The 19,220-nt window shown below is 45.5% G+C and overlaps 1 protein-coding gene across 4 annotated transcripts in view; it reads left to right on the forward strand.

Moving 5' to 3' along the window:
* DNM1L (dynamin 1 like) overlaps positions 1-19,220 on the forward strand; it is a 118,865-nt gene that overhangs the window by 94,293 nt on the left and 5,352 nt on the right. For all 4 annotated transcript variants that reach the window (XM_038761023.1, XM_038761039.1, XM_038761031.1 and 1 more), the window contains 3 exons: positions 11,137-11,310; positions 11,769-11,878; positions 17,319-17,478. In XM_038761023.1, coding sequence (XP_038616951.1) covers positions 11,137-11,310; positions 11,769-11,878; positions 17,319-17,478 — 444 coding nt within the window. The remainder of the gene's footprint in view (positions 1-11,136; positions 11,311-11,768; positions 11,879-17,318; positions 17,479-19,220) is intronic.

The raw sequence follows: 19,220 nt of genomic DNA on the forward strand, positions 1-19,220 counted from the left end.
CACATAGTAAGCGCCTAACAAATACCATCATTATCATTATTATTATTATTATTTAGACTACGCAGGATGGGGATTGTGTCCAACCTGATCGTCTCATATCTGCCCCAGCGCTTGATACGTAGTAAGCGATTCACAAATACCTTTTAAAAAAACAAGCTTCCCTAGGCAGAGAAACGGGTCAGGTTGATCCCTCATGGAGGAGTTTATTAAGTCTGAACCCTTCCTGGGTGTTTAGCTCCCCTGCCGAGTTTGACCAAACTCCGCTGATCGGGCCGGGGACGTGTCAACCGACTCTGTCCTAGTGTTCTCTCCCAAGCACTTAATAATAATAATAATAATAATAGTGAAGGTATTTGTTAAGCGCTTACTATGTGCCAAGCACTGTTCTAAGCGCTGGGGGGATACAAGGTGATCAGGTTGCCCCACGGGGGGCTCACCATCTTAATCCCCATTTTACCAATGAGGGAACTGAGGCCCAGAGAAGTGAAGTGACTTAATGATGGCATTTATTAAGCACTTACTATGTGCAAAGCACTGTTCTAAGCGCTGGGGAGGTTACAAGGTGATCAGGTTGTCCCACGGGGGGCTCACAGTCTTAATCCCCATTTTACAGATGAGGGAACTGAGGCCCAGAGAAGCGAAGTGACTTGCCCAAAGTCACACAGCTGACAAGTGGCGGAGGCGGGATTTGAACCCACGACCTCTGACTCCAAAGCCCGCACTCTTTCCACTGAGCCATGCTGCTTCTCATCAATCAATCAATCAATCATATTTATTGAGCGCTTACTATGTGCAGAGCACTGTAGTAAGTGCTTGGGAAGTACAAGTTGGCTGCTTGTACAGGTTCTCATGTATCCCCTTGTATCCCCCCCAGTGTTTAGAACAGTGCTTGGCACATAGTAAGCACTTAACAAATACCAACATTATTATTATTATTATTATTGTAACCTCCCCAGCACTTAGAACAGTGCTTTGCAAATAGTAAGCGCTTAATAAATGCCATTATTATTATTATCATTCTCTAATTATGCAATGCATCCCGCCAGGCATTCCTGACTTTTAGATAGTCAACACGTTTGTCTATCTTGGCATGTCCCAGTTCCCAAGGTTTTGGTTTTTTTCCCCTGCCATTTCCTGAAAAAGTTGTATTGTGCTCAAGGACAGAGCTTTCTTGCCCGCCGCTTTAGATTTTTAGAAATACAGTCTGACCCAAGCTATTACCGTTTACTCCCTTGATATTATAAAAGCCTCAATTTCATTCATCTGCATGGGGAAACCACATTTCTTGCCCGTGTCTTGAATTGACTGGTCAGAAACTAGAAATGGAAACCTTTTGCTTCAAACCCCCTTGGGCTGCTTCTCGTCTTGCCGCTTTTGTTCTTTTTCACGTTTGCTGCTTTCTTAACCCGCCTTTCGTCTGGTTTATAACTACAGGAAGAAAGTCACTAAAATTAACCATTATCTCTTCAGTTACCGTGAATTAATAATCATGGAGGGAGATGCTTCAAAATGTCAGTTAAAATCACCATCTACAGAAGTCTAGATTTCTGAAACAGTTAATTATCTTAGCATTTACTATGGCCCTTTTGAGCACATTTTAAAAAATCAATCAATCAATCAATCAATCGTATTTATTGAGCGCTTACAGTGTGCAGAGCACTGTACTAAGCGCTTGGGAAGTACAAGTTGGCAACATAATGCATTTCTAGTTCAAGTTAATAGCATACACTAATGACTATATTAATAATTTACAGCCATGGTGCGTATTTCCTCTCCTCTTTATTCGGTGTTTCGTGCCGTACCGCAGATAACATTAAACCCTTTTTTTAAGTATACTCTCAATTTAGTAAATTAAGGTGACTTTGTAGAGAGACACTTTTTTGAGCTATTGTAATCAACTCGACTTCCAGAGCAAATGGACCGGTTTATAGGGTACTTCAGATTCATTCATTCATTCAATCGTATTTATGTATATATGTATATATGTTTGTACATATTTATTACTCTATTTATTTTACTTGTACATATCTAATCTATTTTATTTTGTTAGTATGTTTGGTTTTGTTCTCTGTCTCCCCCTTTTAGACTGTGAGCCCACTGTTGGGTAGGGACTGTCTCTGTATGTTGCCAACTTGTACTTCCCAAGCGCTTAGTACAGTGCTCTGCACATGGTAAGCGCTCAATAAATGCGATTGACTGATTGATTGATTGATTTATTGATCGCTTACTGTGTGCAGAGCACTGGACTAAGCACTTAGGGAGTACAAGTCGGCAACATATAGAGACGGTCCCTACCCACCAACAGGCTCACAGTCTAGAACTTGCCAACTTGTATTTCCCAAGCGCTTAGTACAGTGCTCTGCACACAGTAAGCGCTCAATAAATACGACTGATTGATTGATTGATTGATCGCTTACTGTGTGCAGAGCACTGGACTAAGCGCTTGGGGAGTACAAGTCGGCAACATATAGAGACGGTCCCTACCCACCAACAGGCTCACAGTCTAGAACTTGCCAACTTGTACTTCCCAAGCGCTTAGTCCAGTGCTCTGCACACAGTAAGTGCTCAATAAATCCGATTGAATGAATGAAAAATCTGCTCTCTGGCCATTTCACAACAGTGCTTTGCACATAGTAAGCTGTCCTAACAGCTTACAGTCCTTTTAGACTGTGAGCCCACTGTTGGGTAGGGACTGTCTCTATATGTTGCCAATCTGTACTTCCCAAGCGCTTAGTACAGTGCTCTGCACATAGTAAGCGCTCAATAAATACGATTGATGATGATAGTAAGCGCTTAACAAATGCCACCGTTATTATTATTATTGCGACCGAAGCAGGGAGTTTCACTCCGCGTTTCGGACAGCTTGCCGGCGTGTTTCGGGCCGAGCTCCGTGACGGAATTCAGGAACGTCCCCCCGACGTCGTGTGTCGGCCTTGGTAGAAGCCGCTGCGGTTTCGTTAGGAACGATCGTCTGCGTGCGTGTGGCTTGAGACACAGGATGGGTACTAAAATCAATCAGTCAATCAATCAATCGTATTTATTGAGCGCTTACTATGTGCAGAGCACTGTACTAAGCGCTTGGGAAGTACAAATTGGCATCACATAGGGACAGTCCCTACCCAACAGTGGGCTCACAGTCTAAAAGGGGAAGACAGAGAACAGAACCAAACATACCAACAAAATAAAATAAGTAGGATAGAAATGTACAAGTAAAATAAATAAATAGAGTAATAAATATGTACAACCATATATACATATATACAGGTGCTGTGGGGAAGGGAAGGAGGTAAGACGGGGGGATGGAGAGGGGGACGAGGGGGAGAGGAAAGAAGGGGCTCAGTCTGGGAAGGCCTCCATGCGAGTTTTCCTTAACAAACGCGTGGCCCGATTTTTTTAAAGCCCCTGAAGTCCAGGCTTTCAGATTTCACCCTTCTCCCGCGACGAAGGCCCTTGCGGCACTTTCGGGAGGACTCAGCTGGGAACGTTTTGCGACGTTTTTCGTTTTGTGGTATTTGTTAAGGGATTATTGTGTGTCAGGCTGGAGTAGATACAAGCTAATCACGTTGAGCACCATCCGTATCCCTGTTGTTCACAAACCCCACATAACAGGAGAACTATCAATCGATTGTATTTATTGAGCAGTTGCTAGGTGCAGAGCACTTTTCTAAGCGCTTGGGAGAGTACAATCAAACAAAATTAGCAGACACATTCCCTGCCCACAGTATAACGGAGTTGGTAGACACGTTCCCTGCCCAAAAGGGGCTTACAGTCTAGACTGTAGAGAGACAGATATTAGTATACATAAGTAAACCATTCATTCAGTCGTATTTATTCATTCATTCATTCAATCGTATTTATTGAGCGCTTACTGTGTGCAGAGCACTGTACTAAGCGCTTGGGAAGTCCAAGTTGGCAACATATAGAGACGGTCCCCACCCAACAGCGGGCTCACAGTCTAGAAGGGGGAGACGGTCTAGAAGGGGGAGCGCTTACTGTGTGCAGAGCACTGTACTAAGCGCTTGGAAAGGACAGTTCGGCAACAAAGAGAGGCAGTCCCTGCCCACAACGGGCTCACAGTCTAGAAGGGGGGAGACAGGCATCCGAAGCGCTTAGTACAGTGCTTTGCTCACAGTAAGCACTCAATAAATATGATCGAATGAATGAACAAGTAAACAGGCATCAATAGCATCAATATAAAGATATGTATATCTTTTAGATAAACAGAGAAGTATATATGTATATATATAGTATATATACATTATATATATTCTATATATATACTATATATAGTAGATATATAAGGTAAAGATATGTATATCTTTATAGATAAGCAGAGAAGTATATATGTATATATATAGTATATACATACTATATATATATTCTATATATACTATATATATAGAATACATATATAAGATAAAGATATGTATATCTATATATATATATAGTATATATAGAATACATATATAAGATAAAGATATGTATATCTTTATAGAGAAGCAGCATGGCTCAATGGAAAGATCACGGGCTCAGGAGTCAGAGGTCATGGGTTCAAATCCTGGCTCCGTCAATTGTCAGCCGTGTGTGACCTTGGGCAAGCCACTTCACTTCTCTGGGCCTCAGTTCCCTCACCTGTCAAATGGGGATTAAGATTGTGAGCCCCCCGTGGGCCAACCTGATCACCTTGTAACCTCCCCAGCGCTTAGAACAGTGCTTTGCACATAGTATGCGCTTAACAAATGCCATCATCATTGTTATTATTATATGTATATAAGGGAAGATCCCATGTATTAACTTTTGAGGGGTGAATAAAGGGAGCAAGTCAGGGTGACACATAAGAGAGTGGGGAAAAAAGGAAATGAGGGCTCAGTCAGGGAAGGCCTCCTGGAGGAGACGGGCCTTTGATGAGGCTTTGAAGGCGGGGAGAGTCATTGTCCCTTGGATAAGAAGAGGGAATGTATTCCAGGCCGGAGGCAGGATGTGGGAGAAACTCTGGCAGTGAGAGAGATGAGATCGAAGTACAGTGAGTAGGTTGGTATTAGAGGAGCCAAGTGTGCGTTTCACCGAGAGAGGTGAGATCGAGAAGCAGCGTGGCACAGTGGAAAGAGCCCGGGCTTGGGAGTCAGAAGTCATGGGTTCAAATCCCGGCTCTGCCAATTGTCAGCTGTGCAACTACGGGCAAGTCGCTTCACTTCTCTGTGCCTCGGTTACCTCATTTATTAAATGGGGATTAAGACTGTGAGCCCCACGTGGGACAACCCGATCACCCTGTATCCACTTAGAACAGTGCTTGGCACATCGTGAACCCTTAACAAATACCAAAATTATTAGGATTATTATCGAGGTACAGTTGAGTAGATTGGTATTAGAGGTGGGAAGTGTGCGGGCTGGGTTGTAGGTTGTACAGTGCTCTGCACATAGTAAGCGCTCAATAAATACGATTGATTGATAGGAGGGGGCAAGGTGGTGGACTGCTTTAAAGCCGAGGATGAGGAGTTTCTGTTTGAGGAGGTGGGTGGGCAACCACAGAGATTTGAAGTGACTTGCCCAGGGTCACACAGCAGACAAGTGGCGGGACTGGGCTGAGGACCCGCGTCCTTCCGACTCGCGGGCCTGCGCGCTCTCCACTAGGCCATGCCGCTTCTTATCCCGCGTTCCACGTTATCCGCTCTTCCCAAGGTAATTCAAGCGCTTAGTACAGTGCTCTGCACACAGTAAGCGCTCAATAAATGCGATTGAATTGAATGAATGAATATTAATCCTCTCCCTAGGCCTCACTCTGACAGGACTACAGGGCCTCTCCATCTACAGAACTCTCTCGAAAACCCACCTCCTTCAGATTCGTTTCAACCACTCCGGGTCACTAGCGTGGCTCAGTGGAAAGAGCCCAGGCTCGGGAGTCAGAGGTCGTGGGTTCTAATCCCGGCCCCGCCACTTGTCAGCTGGGTGACTTGGGGCAAGTCACTTCACTTCTCTGGGCCTCAGTTCCCTCATCTGGAAAATGGGGATTAAGACTGTGAGCCCCACGTGGGGCAACCTGCTTAGAACAGTGCTTGGCACATAGTAAGCGCTTAACAAATACCATTATTATTATTATTAACTGTCCCCGTAGTACTTCCACGCAAACAGTAATTCTTAACATTTTCCCTATAATAATTACGATTGTGGTATTTAAGCGCTTACTGTGTGCCAGTCACCGTACCAGGCGGTGGCGGGAGAATACAAGCATACAAGAATGCAGTGCTCCGCGCACAGTAAGCGCTCAATAAATGCGATTGAAGGAATGAATGACACAGCCCCTGTCCCACCTGGGACTCCCAGGCTTAATCCCCATTTTACAGCCGAGGTAAACTGAGGCCCGGAGAAGTGAAGTGACTTGCCCAAGACCGCACAGCAGACATACGGCGGAGCCAGGATTAGAACCCTTGACCTTTTCGCTCCCAGGCCCCGGCTGTTTTCAACTTGGCCGGGCCACTTCTCCATCTTGGCTGTCCATGTGCTGTCTTCGGCGAATTGGAAGCCGTTGGATGATGGTGGCGACTTACAATTCCTCACTTTTTAAAATGATTCAATCTCCAGGCTCCGTGTCAGACCACCGTCGGAGGTATTTATTGAGCACCTATGTCTGCTGAGCACTGTACTAGGTGGCTGAGAGTACTTTAGAGATGGTAGACATCTCTGCACAAGGAGCTCCTAGTCTAGCGAGGAAGACAGGTTTGCCATGCACGGCTTTGTATCTCGGTGGATCAGTCTGTCTCCACTTCAGCAAATACAGCCAAGAAGCAATCAATCAATCAATCAATCGTATTTATTGAGCACTTACTGTGAGCACTGTACTGAGCGCTTGGGAAGTACAAGTCAGCAACACATAGAGACAGTCCCTACCCACCAGCGGGCTCACAGTCTAGAAGGGGGAGAAAGAGAACAAAACCAAACATACTAACAAAATAAAATAAATAGAATAGATATGTACAAGTAAGATAATAAATAAATAGAGTAATAAATATGTACAAAAATATATACATATATACAGCAGCGTGGCCTAGTGCTTGGAGCATGGGCCGCGGAGTCAGAAGGACCTGGGTTCTAATCCTCGTGACCTTGGACAAGTCACTTAACTTCTCTAACCCCATCTGTAAAATGGGGATCCAGGCTGTTAGCCCCACGGGGAATGTGGAGTGAATCCAATTTGATTAGCTCGTATATAATAGGTGATGATGACATTTGTGCAAAGCACTGTTCTAAGCGCCGGGGAGTTTACAAGGTGATCAGGTTGTCCCACGGGGGGCTGACAATCTTCATCCCCATTTTACAGATGAGGGGACTGAGGCACAGAGAAGTGAAGTGACTTGCCCAAAGTCACACAGCTGACAGTTGGCGGGGATTCGAACCCATAACCCCTGACTCCAAAGCCCGGGCTCTTTCCACTGAGCCACGCTGCTACCCCAGCACTTAGAACGATGCCTGACAAACAGTCAACGCTTAACAGAGACCATAGAAAAATTCCAGCATCCTCAGGAGTGAGAGCCCACTGTTGGGTAGGGACTGTCTCTATATGTTGCCAACTTGGACTTCCCAAGCGCTTAGTACAGTGCTCTGCACACAGTAAGCGCTCAATAAATACGATTGATTGAGTGATTGCTGAATAAATGAACGCTTGGCTTGAAAAAGGCGAATTCTGAATCCTGAAGGTGAAAGATTCTAGGTCAGCAAAACCCGAAGGGAAGGAGATTGGACTGTTGGGTGGGTTGTGGTAGTGTGCCTCAGAGGGGGGGATACACAAAACAATCAGAAAAGAGCCAGATGTTGGTTTTGAAAACTGAATTTCATAAGGTGATAAGTCAAGGTACACAGAGGGGGATACACAAAACAATCAGAAAAGAGCCGGATGTTGGTTTTGAAAACTGAATTTCATAAGGTGCTATGTCAAGGTACACAGAGGGAGATACACAAAACAATCAGAAAAGAGCCGGATGTTGGTTTTGAAAACTGAATTTCATAAGGTGATAAGTCAAGGTACACAGAGGGGGATACACAAAACAATCAGAAAAGAGCCGGATGTTGGTTTTGAAAACCGAATTCATAAGGTGCTATGTCAAGGTACACAGAGGGGGATACACAAAACAATCAGAAAAGAGCCGGTTGTTTTGAAAACTGAATTTCATGAGGTGCTATGTCAAGGTACACAGAGGGGGATACACAAAACAATCAGAAAAGAGCCGGATGTTGGTTTTGAAAACTGAATTTCATAAGGTGATAAGTCAAGGTACACAGAGGGGGATACACAAAACAATCAGAAAAGAGCCAGATGTTGGTTTTGAAAACCGAATTCATAAGGTGCTATGTCAAGGTACACAGAGGGGGATACACAAAACAATCAGAAAAGAGCCGGTTGTTTTGAAAACTGAATTTCATGAGGTGCTATGTCAAGGTACACAGAGGGGGATACACAAAACAACCAGAAAAGAGCCGGATTTTGGTTTTGAAAACTGAATTTCATAAGGTGATAAGTCAAGGTACACAGAGGGGGATACACAAAACAATCAGAAAAGAGCCGGATGTTGGTTTTGAAAACTGAATTTCATAAGGTGATAAGTCAAGGTACACAGAGGGGGATGCACGAAACAATCAGAAAAGAGCCGGATGTTGGTTTTGAAAACCGAATTTCATCTGGTGCTATGTCAAGGTACACAGAGGGGGATACACAAAACAATCAGAAAAGAGCCGGATGTTGGTTTTGAAAACTGAATTTCATAAGGTGCTATGTCAAAGTACACAGAGGGAGATACAAAAAACAATCAGAAAAGAGCCAGATGTTTGAAAACTAAATTTCATGAGGTGATAAGTCAAGGTACACAGAGGGGGATACACAAAACAATCAGAAAAGAGCCAGATGTTGGTTTTGAAAACCGAATTTCATAGGGTGCTACGTCAAGGTACACAGAGGGGGATACACAAAACAATCAGAAAAGAGCCGGATGTTGGTTTTGAAAACTTAATTTTATAAGTTGACAGGTGATAAGTCAAGGTACACAGAGGGGGATACACAAAACAATTAGAAAAGAGCCGGATGTTGGTTTTGAAAACTGAATTGCATGAGGTGCTATGTCAAGGTACACAGAGGGATACACAAAACAATCAGAAAAGAGCCAGTTGTTGGTTTTGAAAACTGAATTTCATAAGGTGATAAGTCAGTGTACACAAAGGGGGGATACACAAAACAATCAGAAAAGAGCCGGATGTTGGTTTTGAAAACTGAATTTCATAAGGTGATAAGGTACACAGAGGGGGATACACCAAACAATCAGAAAAGAGCCGGATGTTGGTTTGAAAACTGAATTTCATAAGGCGATAAGTCAAGGTACAGTGCTATTGTGATTTTTAAATAGGAAGGTAGTTCAAATGCTTATCAGTCCTCGGGTGTTTTACAGTAACAACTTGCAGTAAATCAGTCAGGCAGTCATATTTATTGAACAGTTACTGTGTGTAGAGCACTGTACTAAGTGCTTGAGAGAGTACAGTTTGACAGAGTTGCTGGACTGGCGTCCCGCCCATAATGCTTTCAGAAATAATTCTGAATTATTTTCATTAATGGAGATTGTTTTAATGATATTTAAGTGCTTACTTTGTGCCAGGCACTGTTCTAAGCTGTAGAGTAGATTGAAGTTAATCAGGTTGTCCCACATGGGGCTCACGATCATAATCCTTATTTTACAGATGAGGTAACTGAGGCACAGAGAAGTGAAATGACCAGCCCAAGGTCACCCAGCAGACGAGCGGCGGTTCTGGGATTAGAACCCGGGTCCTTCTGACTCTTACGCCCGCGCTCTAGCTACTAGGTTATGCTGATTATCCAGTCAGATGGCTTCATAATAACACACGTTCTGTAAAATTCAAAAGGAAAAAAATTCATGGTAAAATCCAGTGTAGGAATTTATTAAGAATTCCTAAGAATTCTTTTAGACTGTGAGCCCACTGTTGGGTAGGGACTGTCTCTATATGTTGCCAACTCGTACTTCCCAAGCGCTTAGTACAGTGCTCTGCACACAGTAAGCGCTCAATAAATACGATTGATAGATTGATTAAGATGGAGAAAAGTAGGTTGCCAGCAAAATTGACTAGCCCGAGCATTGCCCTTAATCTGCTCATTTGGCTTTCACAGGAGGTAAAGGAGAAGGTTTGGAATGAAGGTGACTTTTGTCATATGCTGGTCCAGTCCTCCCTCCTTTAATTAAAAAAAAATAAACCCCCTGAATCTGTTTTTTAAAAGTAGGAAATTGTCTTGGGCTGAAGGAAAAAAATGGATTGTCATTTCCTCGCGGCCAACCGTGATGGTAAAAGGGTTTTTGTTGTGGTGCAGTCAGTTTGCTAAGAGTACTGGCCTACCTCAGTCTGGTTCTAGAACAAGATTGACTCCGTCAGCCCTCACTATTTAAGAGATTTATATACATGCGCACACAAACACACACATATTGAAGGCTCATTTTACAGAAGAAACCATTTGCGTGTGGAAAATGTCAAGTTTCATGAAGTCATAGGGCAGATTACTTAGAAATCATATCTCCCCTGGAAGAAATTCTTGCTTCGTCCTGAATTTCTGCAGGACGCTGCTTTTTTTTGACAGAAAATGGGCAAAAGAGGCAAAAGATCAAATGCAGCTGCTTTGAAAATAGAAGCAAAAAGCAGCGGCCTCATTTCTGTTGTCAAGCTTTATTTATATATGTATGTATATATGTTTGTACATATTTATTACTCTATTTATTTTACTTGTACATATCTATTCTATTTATTTTATTTTGTTAGTATGTTTGGTTTTGTCTCCCCCTTTTAGACTGTGAGCCCACTGTTGGGTAGGGACTGTCTCTATATGTTGCCAATTTGTACTTCCCAAGCGCTTAGTACAGTGCTCTGCACACAGTAAGCGCTCAATAAATACGATTGATGATGATTTATGTCCTTCTAATTTTCTCCTTGGAGAAAGTATCCTGGGAAAGACGTCCGTTGGCAAGAAGAGGATTAGAGTTTAGAGCACAATCCCGTTGCTGCCGAGCGTGGATGTGAACTGCTGTAGAGAGGGCCTTATTGGGAGTGAATCATCCCATTGGCAATTCCTTCGGATTTTTTTTTTTTTTGTAGGTTGCTCCTGGAAGTGGTGTAGGAGATGGAATCCAAGAATCAGGGACGGGAAACTGGAGAGGGATGTTGAAAACCTCAAAAGCTGAAGAGCTGTTGGCTGAAGAAAAATCCAAACCAGTTCCCATCGTCCCTGCCAGTCCTCAGAAAGGCCACGCCGTCAACCTGCTGGATGTGGTGAGAGTTCGGGGTTTTAATGTCTTGTTAGGTGATGGTGGTGGTGATTTGTTACGCGCTTCCGAGGTGCCGAGCGCTAGGTACGACCCAATCCGATCCCTGTCCTACGTGGGCCTGACAGTTTAAGTGGGAGACAGAATAGGTATTTTTTCCCCTCTTTTACAAGGGAGGAAACCGAGGCACAAAAAAGTGAAGCAACTTGTCGAAAGTCAGGCAGTAGACAAGTGGCGGAACCCAGGCTTCCTGCCTTCCAGACGCGTGTGCTCTCTGCGTCAGTCCCCGCTCTCATCCGTCCCTCGCCATTTTGCAGTAGACGATGAATGGAGAAACGTTAAAAGAAAATTGAAACCTAAACTGACGGAACAGTCGTCTCGAAAGAACTTTTTGAGTGTTTGGAGGGGAGTAAATGTATTGCTTTGTAAAAAGAGTAACCCTTCCGATACGCTTTTCCCACCCAGCCTGTGCCCGTTGCCCGGAAACTATCTGCTCGGGAGCAACGAGACTGTGAGGTGATCGAGAGGCTCATTAAATCCTACTTTCTTATCGTCAGGAAGAACATTCAAGACAGGTGAGTTATAGTGCATCGCATTACAAATCCGCTCTGTGTTTCAGCATCTGAAACTCCATGTTGCCTTATTTCTTAGCCCAAGATAGTGAGTTAGAAAATTGGAGCTCACTTATTACACCAAAAAGAATAGTGGTTAATTCATTCAGTCAATCGTATTTATTGAGCGCTTACTGTGTGCAGAGCACTGGACTAAGCATTTGGGAAGTACAAGTTGGCAACATAGAGAGATGGTCCCTACCCGAGAGCGGGCTCACAGTCTAGAAGGGGGAGACAGGCAACAAAACAAAACATATTAACAAAATAAATAAATAGAATAGTAAATATGTACAAGTAAAATAGAGTAAGAAATCTGTACAAACATATATACAGGTGCTGTGGGGAGGGGAAGGAGGTAGGGAGGAGGGGGAGAGGAAGGAGGGGGCTCAGTGTGGGAAGGCCTCCTGGAGGAGGTGAGCTCTCAGTAGGGCTTTGAAGGGAGGAAGAGAGCTGGCTTGGCGGATGGGCAGAGGGAGGGCATTCCGGGCCAGGGGGAGGATGTGGGCTGGGGGTCGATGGCGGGACGGGCGAGAACGAGGCACGGTGAGGAGGTTAGTGGCAGAGGAGCGGAGGGTGCGGGCTGGGCTGAAGAAGGAGAGAAGGGAGGGGAGGAAGGAGGGGGTGAGGGGATGGACAGCCTTGAAGCTGAGAGTGAGGAGTTTTTGCCTGATGCATAGGTTGATTGGTAGCCACTGGAGATTTTTGGGGAGGGGAGTAACATGCCCAGAGCGTTTCTGCACAAAGATGATCCGGGCAGCGGCGTGAAGTATGGATTGAAGTGGGGAGAGACAGGAGGATGGGAGATCAGAGAGGAGTCTGATGCAGTAGTCCAGACGGGATAGGATGAGAGCTTGAATGAGCAGGGTCGCGGTATGCATGGAGGGGAAAGGACGGATCTTGGCAATGTTGCGGAGGTGAGACCGACAGGTTTTGGTGACGTATCGGACATCAGGGGTGAACGAGAGAGCGGAGTCGAGGATGACACCAAGGTTGCGGGCTTGTGAGACGGGAAGGATGGTAGTGCCGTCAACAGTGATGGGAAAGTCAGGAAGAGGGCAGGGTTTGGGAGGGAAGATAAGAAGTTCAGTCTTGGACATATTGAGTTTTAGATGATGGGCAGGCATCCAGATGGAGATGTCTTGAAGGCAGGAGGAGACACGAGCCCGAAGGGAGGGAGAGAGAGCAGGGGCAGAGATGTAGATTTGGGTGTCATCAGCGTAGAGATGATAGTTGAAGCCATGGGAGTGAATGAGGTCACCAAGGGAGTGAGTGTAGATAGAGAACAGAAGGAGACCAAGAACTGTCTCTTGAGGAACCCCTACAGTAAGGGGATGGGTGGGGGAGGAGGAGCCCGCAAAAGAGACTGAGAATGAATGGCTGGAGGGATGAGGAGAACCAGGAGAGGACAGAGTCTGCGAAGCCAAATTTGGATAGCGTGTTGAGGAGAAGGGGGCGGTCCACAGTGTCGAAGGCAGCTGAGAGGTCGAGGAGGATTAGGATAGAGTAGGAGCCGTTGGATTTGGCAAGCAGGAGGTCGTCGGTGACCTTTGAGAGGGCGGTTTCCGTGGAATGTAGGGGACGGAAGCCAGACTGGAGGGGGTCGAGGAGAGAGTTGGTGGTGAGGAATTCGAAGCAGCGTGTGTAGACGACTCGTTCAAGGAGTTTGGAAAGGAATGGTAGGAAGGAGATGGGGCGATAACTAGAAGGGGAGGTGGGGTCAAGAGAGGGTTTTTTAGGATGGGGGAGAGGTTAATGGGAACCAACGCTGGTTAGACTCCTTAGACTTTTAAAGAGTTGTGGATAGCTTTTATCTGGGATCCCGAGTGCCTTTGTCTTCTCTGTTTTGATGTGTTTTAATGACATTTTTAAGCACTTACTATGAGCCAGGCCCTGTGCTATGTATTGGGGTAAATTCAAGATAATAATGATAGTGGTATTTAAGCCCTTACCGTGCGTCAGGCACTGTTCTAAGCGCTGGGGTAGATACAGGCTAATCAGGTTGGTCACGGTCCCCGTTCCACATGGGACTCACAGAGAAGCAGCTTGGCTCAGTAGAATGAGCCCGGGCTTTGGAGTCCGAGGTCATGGGTTCAAATCCCCGCCCCGCCGATTGTCAGCTGTGTGACTTTGGACAAGTCACTTCACTTCTCCGGGCTTCAGTTCCCTCATCTGTAAAACAGGGATGAAGACTGTGAGCCCCCCGTGGGACAACCTCCTGATCACCTTGTGACCTCCCCAGTGCTTTGAACAGTGCTTGGCACATAGTAAGCATTTAACCAAATGCCATCATTATTATTATTATTAATTCCTACTTAATGGATGCGGTAACTGAGGCCCAGAGAAGTTCAGTGACTTGACCAAGGTCACACAGCAGCAAGCGGGAGGGCCGGGATTAGAACCGAGCTCCTCTGCTTCCCAGGCCCGTCCTCTTTCCACTAGGCCACGCCGAGAAGTGAAGTGACTTGCCCAGGGTCACCCAGCAGACAAATGGATTCGAACCCAGGTCCTCTGACTCCCAAACCAGTGCTCGCTCCACTAAGTCATGCTGCTTCTCCTCAGGGAATCTCCGATAGGCCTGTTTTTTGGCCCTAGCATCACGAATAATAATAATGATGGCATTTATTAAGCGCTTACTATGTGCAAAGCACTGTTCTAAGCGCTGGAATCAGTATGTAGACCCAGAGGACACAGTTGAGGAATGTGAAATGCCCTTTCTTCTTCTTCAATCGTATTTATTGAGCGCTTACTATGTGCAGAGCACTGTACTAAGCGCTTGGGAAGTACAAATTGGCAACAATTTCTGCCCCTTAAGCATTTGGATGGACTGGAGAAGCGGGTAGTATAGGGCTGTGGCAAGGGGCTTAATAATACTACTAATAATGATGATGATGATGGTATTTATTAAGTGCGTACTATATGCAAAGCACTGTCCTAAACGCTGGGGAGGTTACAAGGTGATCAGGTTGTCCCACGGGGGGCTCACAGTCTTCATCCCCCTTTTCCAGAAGAGGTAACTGAGGCACAGAGAAGTCAAGTGGCTTGCCCAAAGTCACACAGCTGACAATTGGCGGAGCCGGGATTTGAACCCATGACCTCTGACTCCAAAGCCTGGGCTCTTTTCCACTGAGCCACACTGCTTCTAATAATAATAATAATAATGATGGCATTTATTAAGCGCTTACTATGTGCAAAGCACTGTTCTAAGCGCTGGGGAGGTTACAAGGTGATCAGGTTGTCCCACGGGGGGCTCACCGTCTTCATCCCCCTTTTCCAGAAGAGGTAACTGAGGCCCAGAGAAGTGAAGTGACTTGTCCAAAGTCACACAGGAGAAGCAGCATGGCTCAGTGGAAAGAGCCCGGGCTTTCAAGTCAGAGGTCATGGGTTCAAATCCCAGCTCCGCCACTTGTCAGCTGTGTGACTTCGGGCAAATTACTTGACTTCTCTGTGCCTCAGTTCCCTCATCTGTAAAATGGGGATTAAGTCTGTGAGCCCCCCGTGGGACAACCTAATCACTTTGTATCCTCTTCAGCGCTTAGAACAGTGCTTTGCACATAGTAAGCGCTTAATAAATGCCTTCATTAGTATTATTATTATTATTTTTATTATATCCCCCCAGCGCTTAGAACAGTGCTTTGCACATAGTAAGCGCTTAATAAATGCCATTATTATTATTATTATTATTATTATTATTATTATTATTACATCCACCCTGGATTTCCGTGGCCATCCTCGTGAGCTGCCAGCCGTGTCATTTAAGACAACGGACTTTTGTGTGGCCACCAGATAATCTCCATCCTAAAGACTGTGAGCCCCCCGTGGGACAACCTGATCACTTTGTAACCTCCCCAGCACTTAGAACAGTGCTTTGCACGTAGTAAGCGCTTAATAAATACCATCATTATTATTACTATTATTATTATTAATTGGCGGAGCTGGGATTTGAACCCATGACCTCTGACTCCAAAGCCCGGGCTCTTTCCACTGAGCCACGCGGCTTCTCTACTTTTGTGTGGAGACTTGTGTCCGGAGGTCGGGGGGAGTCCACATCCAGTGTATAAATGGCAATAAAATAATAACTGTGGCATTTGTTAAGCACTTACTATGTGCCAGGCACCGTTCTAAGCGCTGGGGAGACAAGCAGATCGGGTTGGACACAATCCCGGCCCCACGGGGGTTCACAGCCTCAATCCCCATTTTCCAAATGAGGGAACTGAGGCACAGTGAAGCGAAGTGAGTCGCCCAAGGTTGCACAGCAGACAAGTGGCGGGGCCGGGATTAGAACCCATGACCTTCTGCCTCCCATGCCCGACTGGGCCATGCGAAGTCTTCACAGCTGGGACTTTTTTTTACAAGAAGCAACAAACTGAGGCCAAATCAGAGAAGGGGGCCCATTGTTCGGATGCCGCGGGACAACCTGAGAAGCAGCGCGGCTCAGTGGAAAGAGCCCGGGCTTTGGAGTCAGAGGTCATGGGTTCAAATCCCGGCTCCGCCACTTGTCAGCTGGGTGACTTCGGGCAAGTTACTTGACTTCTCTGGGCCTCAGTTCCCTCATCCGTAAAATGGGGATTAAGTCTGTGAGCCCCACGCGGGACAACCTAATCACTTTGTATCCTCTCCAGCGCTTAGAACAGTGCTTTGCACATAGTAAGCGCTTAAAAAACGCCATCATTATTATTATTATTGTATCCCCCCAGCGCTTAGAACAGTGCTTTGCACATAGTAAGCGCTTAATAAATGCCATCATTATTATTATTATTATTATTGTATCCCCCAGCGCTTAGAACAGTGCTTTGCACATAGTAAGCGCGTAATAAATGCCATCGTCATTATTATTATTATTGTATCCCCCCAGCGCTTAGAACAGTGCTTTGCACATAGTAAGCGCTTAATAAATGCCATCATTATCATTATTATTATTGTATCCCCCCAGCGCTTAGAACAGTGCTTTGCACATAGTAAGCACTTAATACATGCCATCATCATTATTATTATTATTGTATCCCCCCAGCGCTTAGAACAGTGCTTTGCACATAGTAAGCGCTTAATAAATGCCAATATTATTATTATTATTATTATTATTTCATCCACCCTGGATTTCCGTGGCCGTCCTCGTGAGCTGCCAGCCGTGTCATTTAGGACGGCGGACTTTTGCGTGGCCACCAGGTAGTCTCCATCCTAAAGACTGTGAGCCCCCCCCGTGGGACCACCTGATCACCTGGTAACCTCCCCAGCGCTTAGGACAGTGCTTGGCACATAGTAAGCGCTTAACAAATGCCAACATTATCATTATTATTATTATCATTATTATTATTATTATTAAATACACCGGCAAACGAGATGGAATCCGGGCACCATGGCATCCGAGGTCCCGCCGTTTCACCCAGCGGCTTTTCCGTGTTCGCAGCGTGCCGAAGGCGGTGATGCATTTTTTAGTGAATCACGTGAAGGACACCCTTCAGAGCGAACTGGTGGGCCAGCTGTACAAGTCGCTGCTACTGGATGATCTCCTAACCGAATCCGAAGACATGGCCCAGCGCAGGAAGGAAGCGGCCGACATGTTGAAGGTACCCCATGTTCGACGCGCTCCTCGGGGCCGGGTGGGCCTGTGGCCAGCACATCACCGTTAATGATGATGGCATTTATTTATTTATTTTTTTATTTTATTTTATTTTTTAATGGCATTTATTAAGCGCTTCCTATGTGCAAAGCACCGTTCTAAGCGCTGGGGAGGTTCCAGGGTGATCAGGCGGTCCCACGGGAGGCTCACAGTCTTCATCCCCATTTTACAGATGAGGGAACTGAGGCCCAGAGCAGTGAAGTGACTTGCCCAAAGTCACCCAGCTGACAGTTGGCGGAGCCGGGATTGGAACCCATGACCTCCGACTCCAAAGCCCGGGCTCTTTCCACTGAGCCACGCTGCTTCTCTATTAAGCGCTTCTTTATTAAGCGCTTACTATGTGCAACGCACTGTTCTAAGCGCTAGGGAGGTTACAAGGTGATCAGGTTGTCCCACGGGGGGCTCACAGTCTTAACCCCCACTTTAATAATAATAATAATGAGAATAATAATGGCATTTATTAAGCGCTTACTATGTGCAAAGCGCTGTGGAGGTTACAAGGTGATCAGGTTGTCCCACGGGGGGCTCACAGTCTTAATCCCCATTTTAATAATAATAATAATGATAATAATGGCATTTATTAAGCACTTACTATGTGCAAAGCACTGTTCTAAGCGCTGGGGAGGTTACAAGGTGATGAGGTGGTCCCACGGGGGGCTCACAGTCTTAATCCCAATTTTAATAACAATAATAGATAATAATAATGGCATTTATTAAGCGCTATGTGCAAAGCACTGTTGTAAGCGCTGGGGAGGTTACAAGGTGATGAGGTTGTCCCACGGGGGGCTCACAGTCTTAATCCCCATTTTAATAATAATAATAATGATAATAATAATGGCATTAAGCGCTTACTATGTGCAAAGCACTGTTGTAAGCGCTAGGGAGGTTACAAGGTGATGAGGTGGTCCCACGAGGGGCTCACAGTCTTAATCCCCATTTTAATAATAATAATGGCATTTATTAAGCGCTTACTATGTGCAAAGCACTGTTCTAAGCGTTGGGGAGGTTACATGGTGATGAAGTTGTCCCACGGGGGGCTCACAGTCTTAATCCCCATTTTATTAATAATAATGGTATTTATTAAGTGCTTACTATGTGCAAAGCACTGTTCTAAGCGCTGGGGAGGTTACAAGGTGATGAAGTGGTCCCACGGGGGGCTCACAGTCTTAATCCCCATTTTAATAATAATAATAATAATAATAATAATAACGATAATAATAATGGCATTTATTAAGCGCTTACTATGTGCAAAGCACTGTTCTAAGCGCTGGGGAGGTTACAAGGTGATCAGGTTGTCCCACGGCGGGCTCACGGGCTTAATCCCCATTTTACAGATGAGGTAACAGGCCCAGAGACGTTAAGTGACCTGCCCAAATTAACACAGCTGACAAGTGGCGGAGCCGGGATTTAGATGAGGTCACTGAGGCCCAGAGAAGTTAACTGACTTTCCCAAAGTCACACAGCCGGCAAGCGGCGGCAGAGCCGGGGTTTGAACCCATGAATGAACATACTTAACATATTGTTAATGATGGCATTTATTAGGCGCTTACTATGTGCAAAGCACTGTTCCAAGAGCTGGGGGGGTTACAAGGTGATCAGGTTGCCCCACGGCGGGGGGGCTCACAGTCTTCATCCCCATCTGACAGATGAGGCAACTGAGTTCTCGACTGTGAGCCCACTGTTGGGTAG

This window comes from Tachyglossus aculeatus, chromosome 2 (genome assembly GCF_015852505.1).
Source record: "Tachyglossus aculeatus isolate mTacAcu1 chromosome 2, mTacAcu1.pri, whole genome shotgun sequence".
Taxonomy (NCBI): domain Eukaryota; kingdom Metazoa; phylum Chordata; class Mammalia; order Monotremata; family Tachyglossidae; genus Tachyglossus; species Tachyglossus aculeatus.